The following is an 18,545-nucleotide window of genomic DNA, read 5'->3' as shown; positions in this document are numbered from 1 at the left end:
TGGCTCCGCCCCTCCTACCTGTCTGGATGAGTATTTCTTCTTTATATCTTTGCTTGCTGGACTTCCATGTAGTTTGATTTTCTGAAACTTCTGGTTGTTTCTAGTTTTAAGGTAGTTGTATTCCTTCTTAGTTGTAGAGCAGTGGTTCTCAACCTTCCTAATGCCGCAACCCTTTAATAGAGTTCCTCATGTTGTGGTGACCCACAACCATAACTAAAGCATAGTGATTAATCACAAAAACAATATGTAATTATATCTGTGTTTTCCGATGGTCTTGGGCGACCCCTGTGAAAGGGTCATTCGATCCCCAAAGGGGTCGCGACCCACAGGTTGAGAACCACTGTTGTAGAGGGAAATGCAGCGTGTCTGTCTATGCCTCCATCTTGGCCAGAAGTCTCATAAATCTTTTTTAATGTTACCTTTCTTTTTCTAAATGCCTGGGTTTATTACAGGTATTCTGATCACAGGGGTTTTGTGTGTGTGTGTGTGTGTGTTTGATACACCATCATTTTGCATGAACTCCAACAAAAATGGGTTTCTTATTAACACAATGAATTTCTCCAGAACCATGCTTAAAATACCTTCCCTTACCCTGCACTTGCCCATCACATGGTTCTGATCAGACACCTGAACAGCAGGTGGCAGGCAGGTGACTCCACCACATCAGGCCTGCAGGGGGTGGGGGCTCAGACTGGATGTAAATTTTTCTTTTTTTTTATTTTTGATAAAGTGATGCAAAAGCAGTCTTTATAAGTATGAAAAGAAATACCTGCTACTTGGCTTGGTGTGTTTGGGAATCACAGTGGGAAGTGGCCCTAGGGAAGTGAGCTGGGAGGGACGTGTGGAGTCTTGGCCTCTAAAAGAAATTATTTTCTCTGTGCAGAGCACCTAAATTTCTCTTTAGAGTAATTATTTAAGACAATGGAGTGATTACTGGCCACAACTTATTGAACCATTCCTCCAAAACAAAACTTTGCACCACTGTTTCTTTGAAGTCTTTGGAGAAGGTATATGACTATCTTATTCATGAATGACCAAGAAATAGTTTGTTTTCTGAGTAGTGGATATTTTATTTCAAACCCCCTGAGGAAGAATTGGTTCTTTTCTTTTTAATTTTATTTTTCAATTACAGTTCACATTCAATATTATTTTGTCTTAGTTTCGGATATACAGCATAGTAGTTAAACAATCATATACTTTACAAAGTGTTCTCCCAATATTTCCAGTACCCACCTAGCATCTCATACATAGTTATGATAATATTATTGATGATATGCCCTATACTTTATATATTCATGACTATTTTGTAACTACCAATGTGTACTTCTTAATTCCTTCACCATTTTCACCCAGCCCCCCAACCCCCTTACCCTAAGAATTGATTCTTTAGTGCATCAATTTCCTGGAACTGAAAACAAAATTCTTGAAATGTCTCCTTGCCACCTTGGAATGACCCCCTTAGTCTGTATGAGTGGAAGCATTTGCTATTGAGCATCACAGCATGAGACTGGTGGACATGTGTACATTCCAGCAAGAATACCCTGCGACAGTGAACTCGAGAGCTCCCTGCCTGAGTAGAGACTGTAGAATGAATAGTTTGTATAGGATGATGCCCCGTTTATACAGTGACAGGTAGTTCCTGCTAGGGGCCCATTAACATTTATGGTTATGACTAGTGGCCCCAGAAAGACACAGCTGAAACCTTGACAGGTGACAACCCACGTCGCCCTGGGAAGGAGAGCAGCCAGGCCACCTCAGTCATCCTCAAATGCTCTCTTCCCTTCCCCAGCCACACGCCAAATCCTGCTGTGCAGTTCTCATTTGTCCCCACTGCCACCTTCCCGGTCCTGGGTGCCATCATCCTCTGTCCTGTTGAGCAAATTCCCAGCTGGTCTCCTCAATTCTTCTCTTACCCCACTCTAATCTTCACACTGCTGTTTAAAATACCTTTTTTAAAAATTCAGATAAGAGTTGATTACTCCCTCCTTTTGAATCCTCCAGTGATCTGCAGTTTTTCTTTAAATTAAAACTCATGATCTTCAACAGGCCCAGTACCAAGATGTCCCCTCTCTTAGTTTTGAAGCACTTTGCATCTCTCTTAAGGCACATATTTTATTCTGGCTTTTTTCCTTCTTTTAAACATAAAAGATGGCATTTATTTTTTTCCAAGGGGAAAGGACATACCTTTATTTTTTTAATATGTTTTATTGATTATGCTGTTACAGTTGTCCCAATTTATTTCCCCTTTGCTCTCCTCCACCCAGATCCCCCTCCCTCCAGCAGCTCCCCTCCCTTAGTCCATGCTCATGGGTTGTGCATATAAGCTCTTCTCAACATCTTCCTGTCCATTCTGCACCCTCCTTCTATGCTTCTTAATTCCTGCACCGTTTCAATCCCTGTCCCTCCTTTCCCCTCCCAGCTGACCTCCCCACTTGCCATGCTGCCCATACCTAAGATTCTGTTCCTGCTCTGGTGGTCTGCTTGGTTTGCCTTTCTTTCCATTCCCTAGCTCCTGTTATTGATAGTTGTGATTCTGTTTTCACTTTCATGTTGATAGTTTTGATCTTCTTTTTCTTAAAGTCCCTTTAACATTTTATGTAACAATAGCTTGGTGATGATGAACTCCTTCAGCTTTACCTTGTCTGGGAAGCACTTTCTCTGCCCTTCCATTCTGAATGATAGCTTTGCTAGATAGAGTAATCTTGGTTGTAGGTCCTTGCCTCTCATCACTTTGAGTATTTCCTGCCAGTCCCTTCTTGTCTGCAAAGTTCCTTTTGAGAAATCAGCTGACAGTCTTATAGGTCTTTGTACAGTCTTATACCTTTGTAGGTAATTCTCCTCTCTCTTGCTTCTTTTAAGAGTCTCTCTTTATCCTTAACCTTTGACATTTTGATTATGATGTGTTTTGGTATGGTTCTCCCTGGGTCTAGCTTGTTTGGGACTCTCTGTGCTTCCTGGACCCATATGTCCATTTCCTTCCCCAAGTTAGGATAATTTTCCTTCATTATTTTTTCAGATAATTTTTCAATTTCTTGCTCTCCCTCTTCACCTTCTGGCATTCTTATGATTCAGGTACTGGCATGTTTAAAGCTATCCCAGAGGTTTCTAAGTCTCTGCCCAGTTTTTTCAATTCTCATTTCCTCCTTCTGTACTGGTTGACTGTTTATTTCTCCCTTATGTTTCAATTTGTTTATTTGAACCCTGGTTTCCTTTCTTTCATTACTTGTTTTGTGTGGATTTTCCTTCATTCACCCAGGAAAGCCTTCATTCTTTCCCCGTCCTGTTTAATCTCTTCTGTCAAGTCTGTGAGCATCTTTATCTCCAATGCCTTAAACTGTGCATCTGTTAGATTAGCTATTTCCTCATCTGTTAGGTTCCTTGTCTGCTCATTGCTTAGTTGTGTCACTGGGACCTTGATCTGCCCCTGCTTCTGGACCAGACTTCTCCGTCTCCTCATCTTGACAGTTTGCTGTATTTGCCTCTATGATTTGGGTAGGGCTGTCACACCTTTTATGTTATAGGGGTGGAGCCTTAGGCATTTGTTAGCGCTGGTGACTTGTTTTACCGTGTTTTTGCCCTGTATGTGGGGGAGGGGTCTGAGAGGGAACAGTGCCGGCTGCTGCTGCTTTTCCAAGTACTTCTCCCCCTTCCCCTACTAAGCAAACTTCCCCCTTTTCAAAACTAGTAGCTTCTTCCTCTGCCCCAACCCTCATTGGATTTCACAGTCAGAAGCAATGCAGCTCTATTTCCCCCAGCACTGGAACTGCAAGCTACCCAGTCTGGTCTGGGGCTGGGATCCATCTGATTTGGGGCTGGGATTGCTTCTCAGATTTAAGCTGTATGACTGTTTTTCACCATCGCTACAGTCACTGTACTGCTAGCCATGCTGCCAGCTGTGCCCACCAGCTGCATGCCTGCCAAGCACCGCTCCACAGCCACTGCTCAGCTCCTCTTTCTCTTCGTCCCAGCTCTGCCCCTCCTACCTTTCTGGCTGATTATTTCTTCATTTATTTGCTGCACATCCCTGTTGTTTTGATTTTTTGGATTTTCTGGGTTTTCTTTTTTAGTTTTAAAATGGTTGCAAATTTTTTCTTAGTTGTGAGGAGATGCAGTGTGTGTATTTATGCCTCCATCTTGGCCAAAAGTCCTATTCTAGCTTTTATTCACTTCATTGTACTTATTGAAGACCTGGACAATGCCTTATTTGTGATAGGGACTAAATCAGTATTTTAGTAGAGATGAGGTCTCAGAGATCCTATATCACAAAATAGAAAATTGTTTTGACACCATACTTATAGTCTTTTTTTCCCTCTCATTTTCTCTACTTCAGTGGTCTGTAACTTGTCTTGCTAAGCTATCTTCTTTTAAAATTATTTCAGTCTTTCTTTTTTATATAATGTCTGCTCTGTTATGTATCCAAACAGTACTTTCCTCTTTACTATATAATTTTTCTTCTTTTCTTTTTACTCTCTGTATTGAGATATAATTGATGGATAACATTGCTAACATGGTTACCTTCTATTAAGCTGTGGTGGGCTCAGGTCCTTTTTATTCTTTTTATTTTTTGAGGTATTCACCTGTATACCTGTGCTCTCTCATTTTCCTATACTACTTGTATAGTACATTTCTTGGTCATTCACTTTGTAATCCAAACATGCATATCAGTCAGTGCAAATATCTGACCATTTCCTTTTGTCTTCTAATGTACTTGAGCATTTACATATTGAAACAGTCATGCTTGAACATTTACATATTGAAATAAATATTATTATAATTTTCCTTTTATTTTTCCTTAATATTTTAGGTAGGGCTTTATATTTATTTTCTTTCTGAAGTTGTGTATGTGGGTGATTAACAGTAAATTTCAGTTTAGGATGGCCCGGGGTCATTGCTAAATATCTACTATAAAAAGTGGCCATTTGTTCTGATTAAGTGGAGAATCCTACTTTAAGTAATCCTTAAAATCCACTTTGAATTTGCTTACTAGCAGGGTGACTGACTGCTCCCTGGTTTGCCTGGAATGGTCTTGGTTTAGTTCTATTGTCCTGGCAGAATTATTAATCATGTTTTTTCTGGTGTCGAGAGTCCCTCTCTGGATGACAAATTTTTAGAAGAATTTCTTCCCCTTACCATCTTGATCACATTATTCCCCTTTTTGGCAGCATTTTCTATCTCAACTCAGTCCTTCTCTCTCCTTTGACAAGAAGTTCTGGGCCCCTCCACTAATAAACTTTCACTGCTGAAAGCTGCCAACATTCTGTTTTATTTGTCCTTGAAAAAATCAAAGGTAACTGTTTAAATACCTTCAAGTGCCTTGGCCTTTTTTCCCTCCTTAACGCAAACCTGTCTTCACTAATTCTCTGAACTTACTCTTCTATTTTTGGAACCTCTACCCTGACCCCCTTTCCACTTATTTTTCTACATAACCTAACTGTTCTGCCAGATTTTCATGCTTTCACAAAATTAATTTTGCTTTACCTGACAATTTGCAACTTGAAATTTTTGCCTATAAATAGACTCTGTTAGTTATTTTCACCCGGAGTCTCTTTTTGTTTTGATGTAAACTCTCTGGTGTTAACTCACATTAAAATAAACATTCTTCAATTCCATTTTTAGCTGAATGCTTTATGTGTTACCTTTGGATCATACCATAAACTGCTCTTACTTTGATATGGAAGTACCTTCAAATAGCATTCTTTTGCTATTTTTTAAAGAACTGTCATATTTTTGCCTTATTTTATTTTTTAAGGAATATAGGAATTTTAGCCTTTGGATTAAAATATTTAGTGCCCTGCCCAGTGTGCCTCATTTGGTTGGAGTGCTGTCCCATAAACTGAAGGGTTGTGAGTTTGATTCTGGGTCAGGACACAAGCCTAGGTTTCAGGTTTGGTCCCCAGTCCAGGCATGAATGGGAGGCAGCTGATCTCTCTGTCTCTGTGTCTCTCTGTCTCTCTCTGTGTCTCTCTCTGTGTGTCTCTCTGTCTCTCTCTCTCTCTCTGTCTCTCTCTCTCTCTCTCTCTCTCTCTCTCTCTCTCTCTCCCTCCCTCCCTTTCTCCCTGTCTGGAATTTAAAAAAAAAAAATTGTTAGCTACCAAGAGTTTTAAAGATGCTTAGTCTAATAATTTTTATTTTGGTAAAATACATATAACTTAAAATTTACCATTTCAAGCATTTTAAAGTATACAATTCAGTGGCATTAAGTACATTCACAAGGTTGTGCAACCATCACTACTAACTTTTTATCCCCCAAACAGAAACCCCGTACATACTGAGCAGTCACTCCTAACCCCCACCCCCCAGCTGGTGACAGCCACTCATCTGCTTTCTGTCTCTGTGGATTTGCCTCTTCTGAACATTTCATATAAATGGAATTATACAAAGACCCACATAATGAAATGAAAACTATACACAGCTCACTAAATAGTTATGTTAAACAGAATGTATGTACAGTACTTGCCAATCCATATGGAACCACACTTAACATGTGATGCTGGTGTTTGTTATTAACCCTTGGTTCACTAAGGTTTTGGTGGAACCTTAGACCAGATATGGCCGAGGGAAATACTCAGGCATGATCTTCATCTCCCATTCCTATATATTCTTATAAACGGAATCAGACAGAATTTAAGGGAATTTACCCTCAATCTCACACTGCAGCTGCCTGCTGCTATCAGGGAACAACATTGCCCTTCCCATGTGTGCCTCAGGTGGGGTTTCATAAACATTTTCAGCTTATGGCAAAGGGAACAACTTCTGGGCTGATCACAATCTCAAAAATGCCCATCCCTCCTATCCCTCAAAAACACCCCACCACTTTATAGTCACTTTGTGGTAACATTATGAACTGTTCCTCCCTGCAGCAGCAGCTGGATAAAAGGAGCTGACCCGATTTGCCTTGCTGGGTTTGCTGTTTAACTGCAGGCTCCACAGTAGCTCATCTCCAGCCATCTGCTTCATTCCAGCAGGATGGTATTGCTATATTCCCTGGGTCTCAAGTGGAAATATGGAGTATTGATTGTGTCCAACATGAATAGATGTGGTGAGAGACATGCAAGTGCCTCTCCCTCCTTCCCTCCCTTCAACTGAGTCCTTTTATGGAGAGGCAGAGGGTCATCAATGTGGACACTCCAGTGGCACATCACAGTGCAGCAGAGCGGTTGAGTATCCTAGAACAGGCAGACCTGGAGGCATTCCTGCACTGTTGTTGGCTCTGTGGCCTGAGTGGGCGACTTCCTTGAATCTTATTTTTCTTAGCTGCTTAAAGAATAGAAGAATGATGTGTACCAGCCACTTTAAATTATTACAGGAAGTCATGTGATGATGTATGTGAAAGTGCCCACCATAGAGCCTGTCCCATACAGGCTCAGTCATCAGGGTGAACTGCTTCTGTTATTATGCCCTTGTTGACTGACCCTGACTTGTTGCTCCAAGTGGGTTACTCAGACCCAACTCTTCAAGCCTCTTTCTCATTTTCTACTTGCAGGGGGCTTTGTGAAGGAACATGGTCAGCCCACCTCCAAAACTATGGGGTAAGTTCTGGAATGTTCAAGCCAGGGTAAGGGCTGGATTGGCTTTTCCTGCAGACTTGACAGAACAGGTCTAGGGAGCAAATCTTCTTGGGTATCCTGGGTTATGATAACTAAACCAGAAGCCTATTGGGATGTGATGGGTCATTCACAAAGTGCCTCCTAACCTGGCCTACTCTGTGGCTAGCCCCTTGACTGGCCCAGATGCTAAATGCTAAGGAAGGGGTCTATATGGCCATATTGTCTGCAGGAATGTCTAACAATCAAGGCAATAGTTGAAAGACTTAAGTAAATAGACTTAGAAGAGGCACTTTCCTATGGAAAGTGAACCTACATTGGTAAGGATCAGTAACAGTAGCTGCTATAACAAACAAGCCCCCTAATCATAATGGCTTAACACGGGGAAAGTTTATTTCTAACTCAAGCAAAGTCAATTCAGATATTCTTGAAAATGTGGAGAACCTTCCTGTCATTTTTCAGGGATCTGGGTTCTTGGCATTTTGTGGCTCCATCATCTCCTAGTCCTTGGAGACTCTGCTGGACCCTCTGCATCTAGCCAGAAGAGTGGGCAAGAGAGAGTGTGGAGAATCTCACAGGTTTTATGGGCCTCGCCGAGAAGTGGCATACAGCACTTCTGCCTGTAATCTGTTGGCCAAAACCCAGGCTTTTGGCCAGAACTCGGTAGAATTCAGGTATACCCTACTTCAAGGGAGTCTAGTAAATGAAGCCTAGCTGCATGTACAGTAGGTAGATGAAACAGGTTTTGGTGCGACAGATTTTTTCAGTGTGTGTCAAAAGTGTTTTTGAGGCATTGAGCTGGGAAGGCTGCCCTTTTACTGGTTCCTGCCCCTAACTGAACTGACTTGGATGGGATCAGAGAGAAGATCTGCATGGCTGCAGTGTCTGGGGCTGGATTCTCTCCTGATTTTTTTTCCAGGGACAGATTCATATCCCCTGCAGGGGAGACCCGTCCTAGCATCTGGGGACAGTGCCCACCAAAGTTTGCTACCAAGCTGGGCCGTGCAGTGGTCAAAGAAGGACAGATGGGACGATTCTCCTGCAAGATCACTGGCCGGCCCCAACCACAGGTCACCTGGCTCAAGGTGAGATTTTGTCTGCTTCAACTCTGGCCAGGCCTTGGGACCCTGAAAGTTAAGGGTTAGACCCTTGAACTAGTGGGGATGTCTTTTTAATTAGTCCCTTCTGTTTCATCCATAAGTAGTTCTCTGTATGTTCCATGCTTATGCTTGTTCCTGCTTCTATTTGCGCACTCTCCCACATGTCCTAAATCCACACACTCACAAAACTGCCTCAGACTTCTGAGACAACACAGACCTGATCATCACCAGAGAGTGGAATTTGAAGTCATGGGACTAGGTTTTAAGCCACAGCTCCCTGCTGCACAAAGCACGTGAGACTGGGCGAGTCATTTGATCTCTTAGAACCCTGGTTTCCTTATCTGTGAGGCAGAGCTATCCCACCTCCCTCAAAATACTCCACATGGAAGTGCTTTATAAATCTTTCAGGCCTGGGCAGCATGAAGGCACAGGTGGAGGAGGAGGTGGTGGAAGGGGAAGTGAAGGCAGTATGGGGGAGGGAGGAGGGGTGGACATTAAACAGAGCACTGAGGAGCCTCAGGGAAAACTTAGGGTCAAGGCCAGCGAGAGCAAGTTTTCCACAGATAGAACTCCCAGATTAAAATGAATGATGGGACACATATTACTATTTCCTAATTCTCCTGAACTGATTCTGGGAAAAGAATAAAAGGAGAATTAAAGTGAAGAATATAGGATTTGCTTCCGCAAACTATTACTCCTTTGATGCAGGTTGCATACGTCTGCTCTAAGCTCGGCCAGGCAGCACACTGCATACATAGACCTCGAGTCAGGGGGACTGCTCTTGTACAGCATGGAGAATACAGTCAATAATATTGTAATAACTATGTGTGGTGTTAGGCAGGTACTAGATTTAACAGGTGGTCACTTCGTAAGGCATATAAATGTCTAATCACTCTATTATATACCTGAAACAGAAGAGTGCATATCAACTGTAACTGAAAAATATTTTTTTAAAAAGTCTGTTTTCTAACCATGTTGACAGAGCCCAGAGCAGAGGGCTCTGCTGCCTATGCCTGGTGTCTGTCCCGCTAGGATTGGCTGGAGGTAGGAGGACAGGGCCAACAGGTGGGCGGGTTTCTCTGACCACGCTACCCTATTGCCATCCATAGGGAGATGTTCCCCTGCAGCCAAGTGCCCGTGTGTCTATGTCTGAGAAGAATGGGATGCAAGTTCTGGAAATCCACAAGGTTACCCAAGACGATGTGGGGGTGTACACATGCATGGTGGTGAATGGGTCAGGGAAGGCCTCTATGTCAGCTGCGCTTTCCATCCAAGGTAGGGGCTGGCCGAGGGGCTAGTGCCTGCAGTCCCTTTCTGGTGTTCGTACCCTCCCAGCTTCTCATTATGCACCTTTGTGTTACACACGCCACGTGTACATGCCCATGTGTTCCCCAGAAGCAGGGTCCTGAACCAGAAGGAAGGAAGTGGGAGGGCAACACAGACACGGCCACAGAGGAAGACGCTTCACCTGTGCACACACCTTCCACCCCACACCTGTGTCTTCAGTCTTTTCTTGCTCAGACTCCTTTTTTATGTCTCTTAAATGCCCATTGAAAGAGAACATTGCTAATGTCTTGCCGTCACTACAAATGTAATCTGCCTAAAATTTAACTTATCACTCACTCTTCACTCTGTTCTTCAAATCAAGTATTCCCTCAGCTTAACTCTTTCTACCCCAGGATCCTCTTTCTGCCCCAGACTGGACATGCCAGCCTCACCTTTCACCCCTGCCTCTTCCTTGGTGCAGTCATCAGCCCTCGTCAGTTCTTCCTCTGAAGTGTCTTTGAATGTGTCTCCTTCTATTATTCTGCTTGGTTCTGTCCAGTCCCACCTGGGAAGGTCAGACTGTGTGGAGCGGGACTCTTGCGCAAGGTGGAAGAGGGATTTGGTGGATCATGGAGGGAAATGACCTTCACCTCTCTGCCTCCTTTCTTCTGTGATTCTTCTTTTCCACATCTCCTTCCTTTCCCAGGCACTATTTCTCCTTACTCTCTTTACCATTTTTGGCCCAAGCATTTTCCACAACCCACAGAGAGAAACGCATCCTACATTGCAGCCCAGGACATACATCTGTATATAAACATATTTAACTGAAACAACTTTTGTGAAACAACCCTGAGTTGTACTGTATCTAGTACTACAGGCTGGTATTGTTCGTTCTGTTCTCCATCATCTAGTCTTGGCTAAAGAATTTGGCATCACAGCTCACCACAGGATCCAGACCTGCTGTTGGGCATGGCAAATAGTGTTTTAGTTGCTCTTCCTTTATTTACGGTAGCACTGAATTAAAGACCTGTTCCCTTCTGAAGTACTTAATAACGAATGCTATGTAATCTGGGATTTGTTTTAAAACACTCCCAAAAAAAGCTCCATAAAACAAAACAAATGGATAGATAAGACTGGCAAAATATTGACATTTCCTTCATCTGGGTGCTGGCTTTCAGGGGTTGTTCCAGCCTTCTGCCCACTATTGTATACTTTGAAAATTTCCATAATAAAATTTTAAAAATAATGTGGCTGGAAAAAAAAAATACCATTTTCTTTGAGAAGCTGAATAAAAATACACCTTCCCTTAACATTTTATAGTGGGTATTTGTCAAAAATGATCACTGGGGGTTTTGTTTTTGAGAGCCACGTGTAAGTTAAACTGTTTGTGTTTGTGTTTGAGATTTTCAGTGTGTGTTTATTTCTGTTTGTCCCCCTGTTGGTTCTGGTTCCCTTCCGTGGCCTAGAGGACAGGACAGGGGTCGTGCCCAGGCAGCAGTGGAAGCACTGACAGTGTCTCTGGAGCTCAAAAGAGTTTATCAGATTAACCCAAGAAGTTCAGGATCAGAGAAGCTGAAAGGAGTGCGGGAGGTGGGGCTATGGGCAGGGGGCAGTGAGAGCGTAGGAAGTGACACCTCTGAAATAAATGGAAGAGACTATTGTCTTATTACTTCTCCTCTTGGCGTATAAAATACCTCACTAACAGTGTCTCTCCCCTCTGCCTTTTTCCAGGTTTGGACAATGCTGATAGGTATGTCTAGGTGTTGTGGTCATTGTTTCCATCTTGAAATGCCCTGAATTTCTGAGTCACATGACGAGGGAGAACTCTGTGTGGGGTGCAGTTTTCTTTTGGGTGTTTGGTTTTGTTTTCCTGTAGTAATGTGCCATCCAGGCTGCATATCAGGCTTGCCACCGGCATTGAGACTCTCAACGCAGAGCCATCGTCTTTCTCGGTGTCTGCTCAGGTCTGCGCAGAGTCACTGGGAAGGGCACTCTGCTGTGAAAGACGCCTTCCGGCTGTCAGGCCAGAGCCCACCGCTCCTCCAGCACCTCTCCCTCTGGGGCGTCCTTCCCCGTGTGCGCGAGGCTCGGTGCTAGGCTCTGGGTGTGCGGGCTGAGCAGATAGCTAGTGTTGAGAAGGGCTTTAAGCAGAGCCACACAAATACATAATTACTAACTGGGATGAGTGTGTGGAGGAATAACAGAGAAGTGCTCATTTAGGGTAGAGGGTGAGAGAAACCCGTCCTGCAAATGTGATGCTTGAGCTCGGGCTTAAGAAGAGTAGTATTAGCTGGGGGAGAAAAGCTCAGGGAGGAAGTGTTCTAAACACAGGGGGAGCATGTGTGAAAGTGGTGAGGTGAGGGGTGGGCACTGGGGGGATGCTGCATGGCTGCAGCCTGGCAGGTACACAGACAGTGTCTTCCGAGGTTTCAGGGGCCGCCGGAGCCCGTGCACATGGGGGCATCCTGATAGGCCATCTTGGGAAGCTCGGTTTTGTTCTTAATATAATGGAAAAGCTGTGGGAAAATCTTTAAGCTTGAAGGGACATGATGTGGTTTCTGTTTTTAGAAGATTGACTTCACTGGCTATGTGGAGCATGGATTAGAGAGGGCAGCTTGGGCAAGGGGAAGCCTGTGCGTGGTTTGAACTAGGGTGGCTCTCAGGGAGAGAGAAAAAGGCAGATTTAGTAAGTGTAGAAGGAAAAGGCTCTGGGTTGGAGATGAGGGATGGTTGAGAATGGCTGCTTGTTTTCTGCCTTGGGAAACTGAGAAAACTGCAGAGAAATACTTTTGCTCTCATTTTCTCTTATTTGTGGGCTTTTGTGATGCATGGAATCTGTGCTTGTGATGAGTAATGCTTGTGAGTAACCAGATGATCATTCTCTTCCTCCTCCTCCTGCCCAACCACCCTCCCCCTGCAACCCACTGCCCCACCCGCCACCAAACAGGTCATTTTTGAGGGGAGCAAAGGCAGCCAATTCAGATAGCAGGAAGCAAGTGACCAATGGAATCTCACAGGGGCCAAAACTGCACAGCGAAGAAACTGCAGCTGAAAGTAGAAACTGCTCCAGCACCCAGAGAGATGGCTCTCCCGCCTGGGCCACAAATAGCCAGCCTCAGCCCCCAAGGGAATCCAAGGTGGAGCTATCTGGGGACTCACCCAGGAAGACCCTGAGGACCCCCATCCTGCAGAAGACTTCCAGCACCATCACCCTGCAGGCCACAAAAGTCCAGCTGGAACCTAGAGCACCGGTCTCCAGCTCCCTTCTTCCTTCCAGAGAAGAGAGGGAGAGGCCAGCTGCTCCCCCTCCAGCCACCCTTCCCACCAGACAGTCTAGCCTGAGAACACAAGAACTTGTGAACAAGGTTGCTACCAGGAAGATCCCCATGGAGAGCCGGAGTGACTCAACATTCCCCAAATTCGAGAGCAAGCCCCAAAGCCAGGAAGTATGTGAATATCAAACGGTCAAGTTCAGATGTGAGGGTGAGTAGAGCTAACTAGGGTCACGGGCCCCCACAGTGTGGCCCTGCATGGCCACTCACTTCCTTCAGCACAGGGTCTGAGTCTCCTGTACCCACCCAGCCCCTTGGACACCGCCACTTTACAGGGATCTTCTCTCACGTAGGACTCAGTCTAGTAATGGCCCTTGATCTGGGGAAGTACCCAGGAGTGTCCCATTGCTCATTGTTGGATAGATCATCAACCTTGTGCCCTAATTCTTACCATCCTAGAGGGGGAAACTGACCATCACCACCCCTATCACCATCCAAAAACCAGCCCCAGAGTCTCCTTCTCTTTCCTCTCTTCTGCTGACATTGGCTCACCTGGATACCTCGCTGTCACCCCGTATCCCTGCCCCCCACGGACCCCGCCTGTGTCTTAGGTTGTTTACTTTTGTGACGTGGAGGGCTGAGGGGTAAAAAAGTGGATTCAAACAGGAGGCAGCTACACCCCAGGCTGAGCTCTTCCCTCGGGTTCAGCCTTCCACCCCCCCAGGCACAGCGTGCTCTCTGGGGGCCTCATGGCCTTCACCTGGCCCTGTAGTTTCAGGGATCCCGAAGCCGCAAGTGACCTGGTTCCTGGAAGGTGCCCCTGTGAGGAGACGAGAAGGCATCACAGAGATTTACGAAGATGGCGGGTTCCATGGCCTCTGCCTGTTGAGAGCCCGGGTAAGGGACAGTGGGAACTACAGCTGCACAGCCTCCAATGTCCGAGGCCAGGTGTCCTGTGACTGGACACTCCTCGTGAAAAGTGAGTATGTTCCTCCAGGTTACCCTGGGTTGTTGGGGGGGAGGCTTCGTATACTGCACAAGGTCACCTCCCACAGCCCCTGCCCAGGGTGTGTACAACCCCACAGAAATGTTGTCCCCACACACATGCCAAGGCCAAAGTCATTACTCCAGGACAGGATTCCTGATCAGGGGTTCATCAAAATCACCTCAGGATAAACATGCCCAGGCCCCATGACCAGCCCAGTTGAAAGCCACATTTTTTTTAGGTTTCTCAGCTGTCCAAGTAGCTCCATGACTCACTTCTGTAACCACAGGGAACCAAACGTTCACTAAAAATACACGTCTAAAGTAATATGAGATGATGTGGGATGCCACATCTTTTATGTTTATTGTGATATCTGTTTATAAAGGTAATGCGTATTCATTGTGGGGAATTTAAACAAATATATGATCTTATGACTCAAATAAATGATATTCTAATGTTTTTAAAACATCACCGACGTTGGGCTGTTCGTATACTGCTTTCTGTTCTAATTTGTTCATGTTACTTAAGCATCTTTCTATATTATTTAATATTATTTCAAAACATAATTTGTAATGGCCGCATAATGTTTTATAAAATAATGTACTTAATTTAGACATGGTCTTATTATTGAATATTTATATTTTTCCCATTTTTTTCACTATTGTAACAAAAATGTGATAAATATGCTCTTACCCATCTATCTTTCTGTAAAATTTCCCCTTCTTTCTCTTTTTTTCTGTCACTGCGGAAAAGCTGTTTCCCTTCTCTTCCTATCCTTTCCCTTTTCCACAAAGATTTTAGCCAGTAATGATTTTCTCTCCCCTTCCCTTTATCTAGAGGCCTCTTTCTTTTCCCTGCAGGCATGCTCTGGACTTCTGTGTGCTACAAAAGGAAAGAAAAATCTTCTTTCTGCTCCACTGCCTCTTTGGCTCCTACTATATCTCTCCACTCTCTTTCATCCTTGAAATTGCTACCAAGTAGACTTCATCTCTATTTACAGCTTCTGTTTGATTATAACAGCTAATATCCCACCAAAAGAAAGCCTCATCAATGTGCCAGGGTTTGTGTTAATATTTTACTTGCGTTGCTCCATTTAGTTATCCCAACAATCTTACAAACTAATTATAGTTACACCAATACTGAGTTGTAATGAGGTTAAGTGACTTGTCCAAGGTCACATGCTTTTAAAAGATAGCCTGTTTCTAACCCAGGTTGGTCTGACACGGAAGCACATACTATTTTCAATGGTTCCCAAAGGCATTTTTCTGAGAGAATTTGACACTGACAGGGGGCAGAGTGGAGGTGGTACCTCCCCACACCTCTCCAGGTAGTCTGTCCACCCCTCTCTCAGAGCCATCATCAGGTGCAGCATCGCCCTGACTTCTGCGGCTCTCCTGCTGCCTACTCTCCCTTTAGGGGAGCGCTGGTCTAGTGGAGGAAGTATGGGTAGAGAGTCAGAGCTGGGCATAAAACCTTGCTTCCCCATGGGCTCGACTGTGGGAAATTATTAACTTCATCTGTAAAATGAGCTAAAGATAGCAAACTCATGGCCTTGTCCTATCACATATGGAAAAGTACCTGGCACATAGTAAGGCCTCAAATATTAGTTTTTGCCCATAAACCCTTACAATATAATATGGCGTGCCCCTCATCACTGTATTGAGTAGCTTCTCTTAAAAAGTACAACTGAGATATCTTCTATAATAATTATCAAAAGCAGTTACCTTTTCTCAGGTATCAGCCACCTTGACATTCTACAGTATGTTATGGTTGTTGTAGAAGAGAATATCCCTATTGCTATTAACTAAGGCCTTCAAACTACAAAATGCTTCCCAGTTCAATAGTGCAAGACTTTTGGAAAGTCCAGCTGGGCGGTCCTCAGCTGGAATGTACATCAGCATCATGAAGGGTTTTAGTAATGCCTAGTCCTAGGGCATCCCCCGGTTCTGAGCCATTGGCCTAGGATGGATAACTAGAACACATGTGAGTTTGTCATTTGATTCAGTCCTGGAATTGGAAAAATATAATTATAAAAACTTAAAATGGAAATGTTCTCACCAGTAGGCAAGTAGTCTCTCCATGTAAAAAGATATTCACAAGACTTCAGTCACCAATGGGACGTAAAGAAGATAAAAGACACTAGAAAGTAGAGGAGGACCAAGAAAGACAGGAAGAGGAGCTCTGAGGATGCTCCAGGGTAGCAAAAGCCAAGATAGGACAGGAGGTGCCTGAGCCCGAGGCAGGAGGGGGCAGGCCCAGGTTCTGAGCACTCCCAGACCTGTGTGTTTTGTGATGGTGAAAAGCCCTCGCTTGTTACTCGGCCTCAGGGTCCAGGTCTCTACAGAAGGAAGTGTGCCCACTTCCAAGTGTGAAGATCAATAAGGCAAAGCCAGGCCTCTAAGGAAGCCCTGGGTGCCCAGGGCAGTTGAGGCATCTGCCTGCAAGACTTAGGATTACTGTAGTTGTCACCAGAATGAAACAGCTGTGATCTGAGGTGACCTGTCTGTTCTCTGCCCTCACAGAACTGGCTGCAATGGAGGCAGCCCCCTCATTCTCCAGTGTCCTGAAGGACTGCACTGTCATTGAGGGCCAAGACTTAATGCTGCAGTGCTTGGTGCAGGGGACCCCAGTGCCCCAAATCACTTGGCTGCTAAATGGTGAGCCTTCCTGTCCCAGTGCCTACCCCAGGGCCCTGTCCCAGTCCCATGGCCCCTTTGGCCCTGCCTGTATTCTCACTTGGCACCCCATTTATCACTTTGAACCATGTATGCATAAGAAGGAAGCACAGGGTACAGGGAGAGAATGGGACCTGAGAGTGTGCTGGCTGGGGATACTGGGCAAGTTACCACTCCTGCCTTGAGCTCCTCGCCTGCGAGATGGGAATAATGCTGCCTACCGCCCAGGATGGCAGTTGTGAAATTAATTAGATCCTTTATATAAAACAGTTAACGAAGTGACTGGCACATAAGTGCACAAGCAATTTAGTTCCTTTTTATATGGCCAAACTCATAATATGTCCTCAATAAATATTGTTGAGTCAATAACTGAACAAATATACCAAATTAATGAATCATACTAGAAGTTACTCAAAGGACCTCGTCTTTTATTTAGTGGCAGGTAGTTTTGGGATTCATAGATGGTAATTCTTTTTAATGTTATAGTCCTATGGAAACATGCCAATTTTTTTTTTTTTTGTCAACTAGGGTCTTTTGAAAAAAATTATCATATATAATAACCTTTGTTTAAAAGAAGAAGAAAAAGGGCCTTTAAAACCCAAAACTATAGAAGAACTCTAATTTTATAACTGAGAACAATCCATAAAGTTGATGAAGTTGAGCAAGGTCTGCTTTGGGGATCAACAGGGGGACAAAGAAACATATGCCGAGAGTCGGGAGACACGGGCTTGCATCCTTCCCTACCATCTGGGATTTGGTGACCTCAGACACCCCACTTTACCTCTCTAGGCATCAGCGTCTGTACCCATAAGGAGATGGGCTGAAACAGAAGGGTCAGGGTCTTGGACAACTCTCACATGGAAGGGTGTCTTAAAGGAGCAGCAGTTCCTGTCACCTGTGCACCTAACGGCCCTCGGCTGTTTTGGTCCGTTGATGTGTTTGTTGCCTGTGAACCTTCCTCGCTGGTATAGTTTGTTAGGTTTTGATAGAAATGATCTTTAATCAGTGAGAGAAGGTGCTGTGGGACTTTCCTATGTGTGTCTACTTGGATAGATAAGTGAGAACTGAGGTCTCTCTTCCCTCCACCGCTCATTAAGAACAGAGCGAACTGCAAGGAGGCAACCTCCTTGTGGCTAGAACAGAACTTGACCGAGGACTAGTGATGGATCTGTGTAGAGAGTTTCACTTCCATCTGGCTCAGAGTCCACACCAGCAATGCAGTGTTTTCTTCTATAAAGGGCCAGATAGTATCTTCAGCTTCATGGGCTATAGCCTAACTGTCACAACTACTGAACTCTGCTGTTGTGGCACAAAAGCAGCCAGGAACAATGTGGAAATGAATGAGTGTGGCTGTGTTGCAGTAAAACTTTATGGACACTGAAATGTGAATTTCATACAATTTTCACATATCATGAAATGTTTTTCCTTTGATTTTTTCCAACCATATAAAAATATAAAAGCTATTCTTAGCTTTCAGGCTGTACAAAAGCAGGCTATAGGTTAGATCTGGCGGGTGGTGGTAGTTTGCTGACCCTAGTCTATACCACTCAGGACTGAAAACCAACCTGACCTGCTTCTTCTGGGTGAATCTTGGCATTTCCAGGCTCTTACCACTAGAGGGCAATCATGCTCAAGTTGAGTTCCCTTGGCAGCTAACTCGGGTCTTAACCTTCTTGGGGCTGGAAGAGGCCTGTGTCTCCCAA

The 18,545-nt window shown here is 44.4% G+C and overlaps 1 protein-coding gene across 1 annotated transcript in view; it reads left to right on the top strand.

Moving 5' to 3' along the window:
- The window catches only part of MYLK (myosin light chain kinase), a 186,335-nt gene that overhangs the window by 56,191 nt on the left and 111,599 nt on the right, over positions 1-18,545 (top strand). Inside the window, exons 4-10 of the mRNA XM_090277598.1 lie at positions 7,484-7,529; positions 8,464-8,629; positions 9,754-9,919; positions 11,642-11,660; positions 12,858-13,393; positions 13,955-14,161; positions 16,690-16,824. Coding sequence (XP_090133724.1) covers positions 7,484-7,529; positions 8,464-8,629; positions 9,754-9,919; positions 11,642-11,660; positions 12,858-13,393; positions 13,955-14,161; positions 16,690-16,824 — 1,275 coding nt within the window. The remainder of the gene's footprint in view (positions 1-7,483; positions 7,530-8,463; positions 8,630-9,753; positions 9,920-11,641; positions 11,661-12,857; positions 13,394-13,954; positions 14,162-16,689; positions 16,825-18,545) is intronic.

Source organism: Furipterus horrens, unplaced genomic scaffold, assembly GCF_987537825.1.
Source record: "Furipterus horrens unplaced genomic scaffold, mFurHor1.1.pri manual_scaffold_1, whole genome shotgun sequence".
In the NCBI taxonomy this organism is placed as follows: Eukaryota; Metazoa; Chordata; class Mammalia; order Chiroptera; family Furipteridae; genus Furipterus; species Furipterus horrens.
The sequence above is the reverse complement of the archived record's forward strand: the minus strand, read 5'-3'. Positions and strand labels throughout refer to the sequence as shown.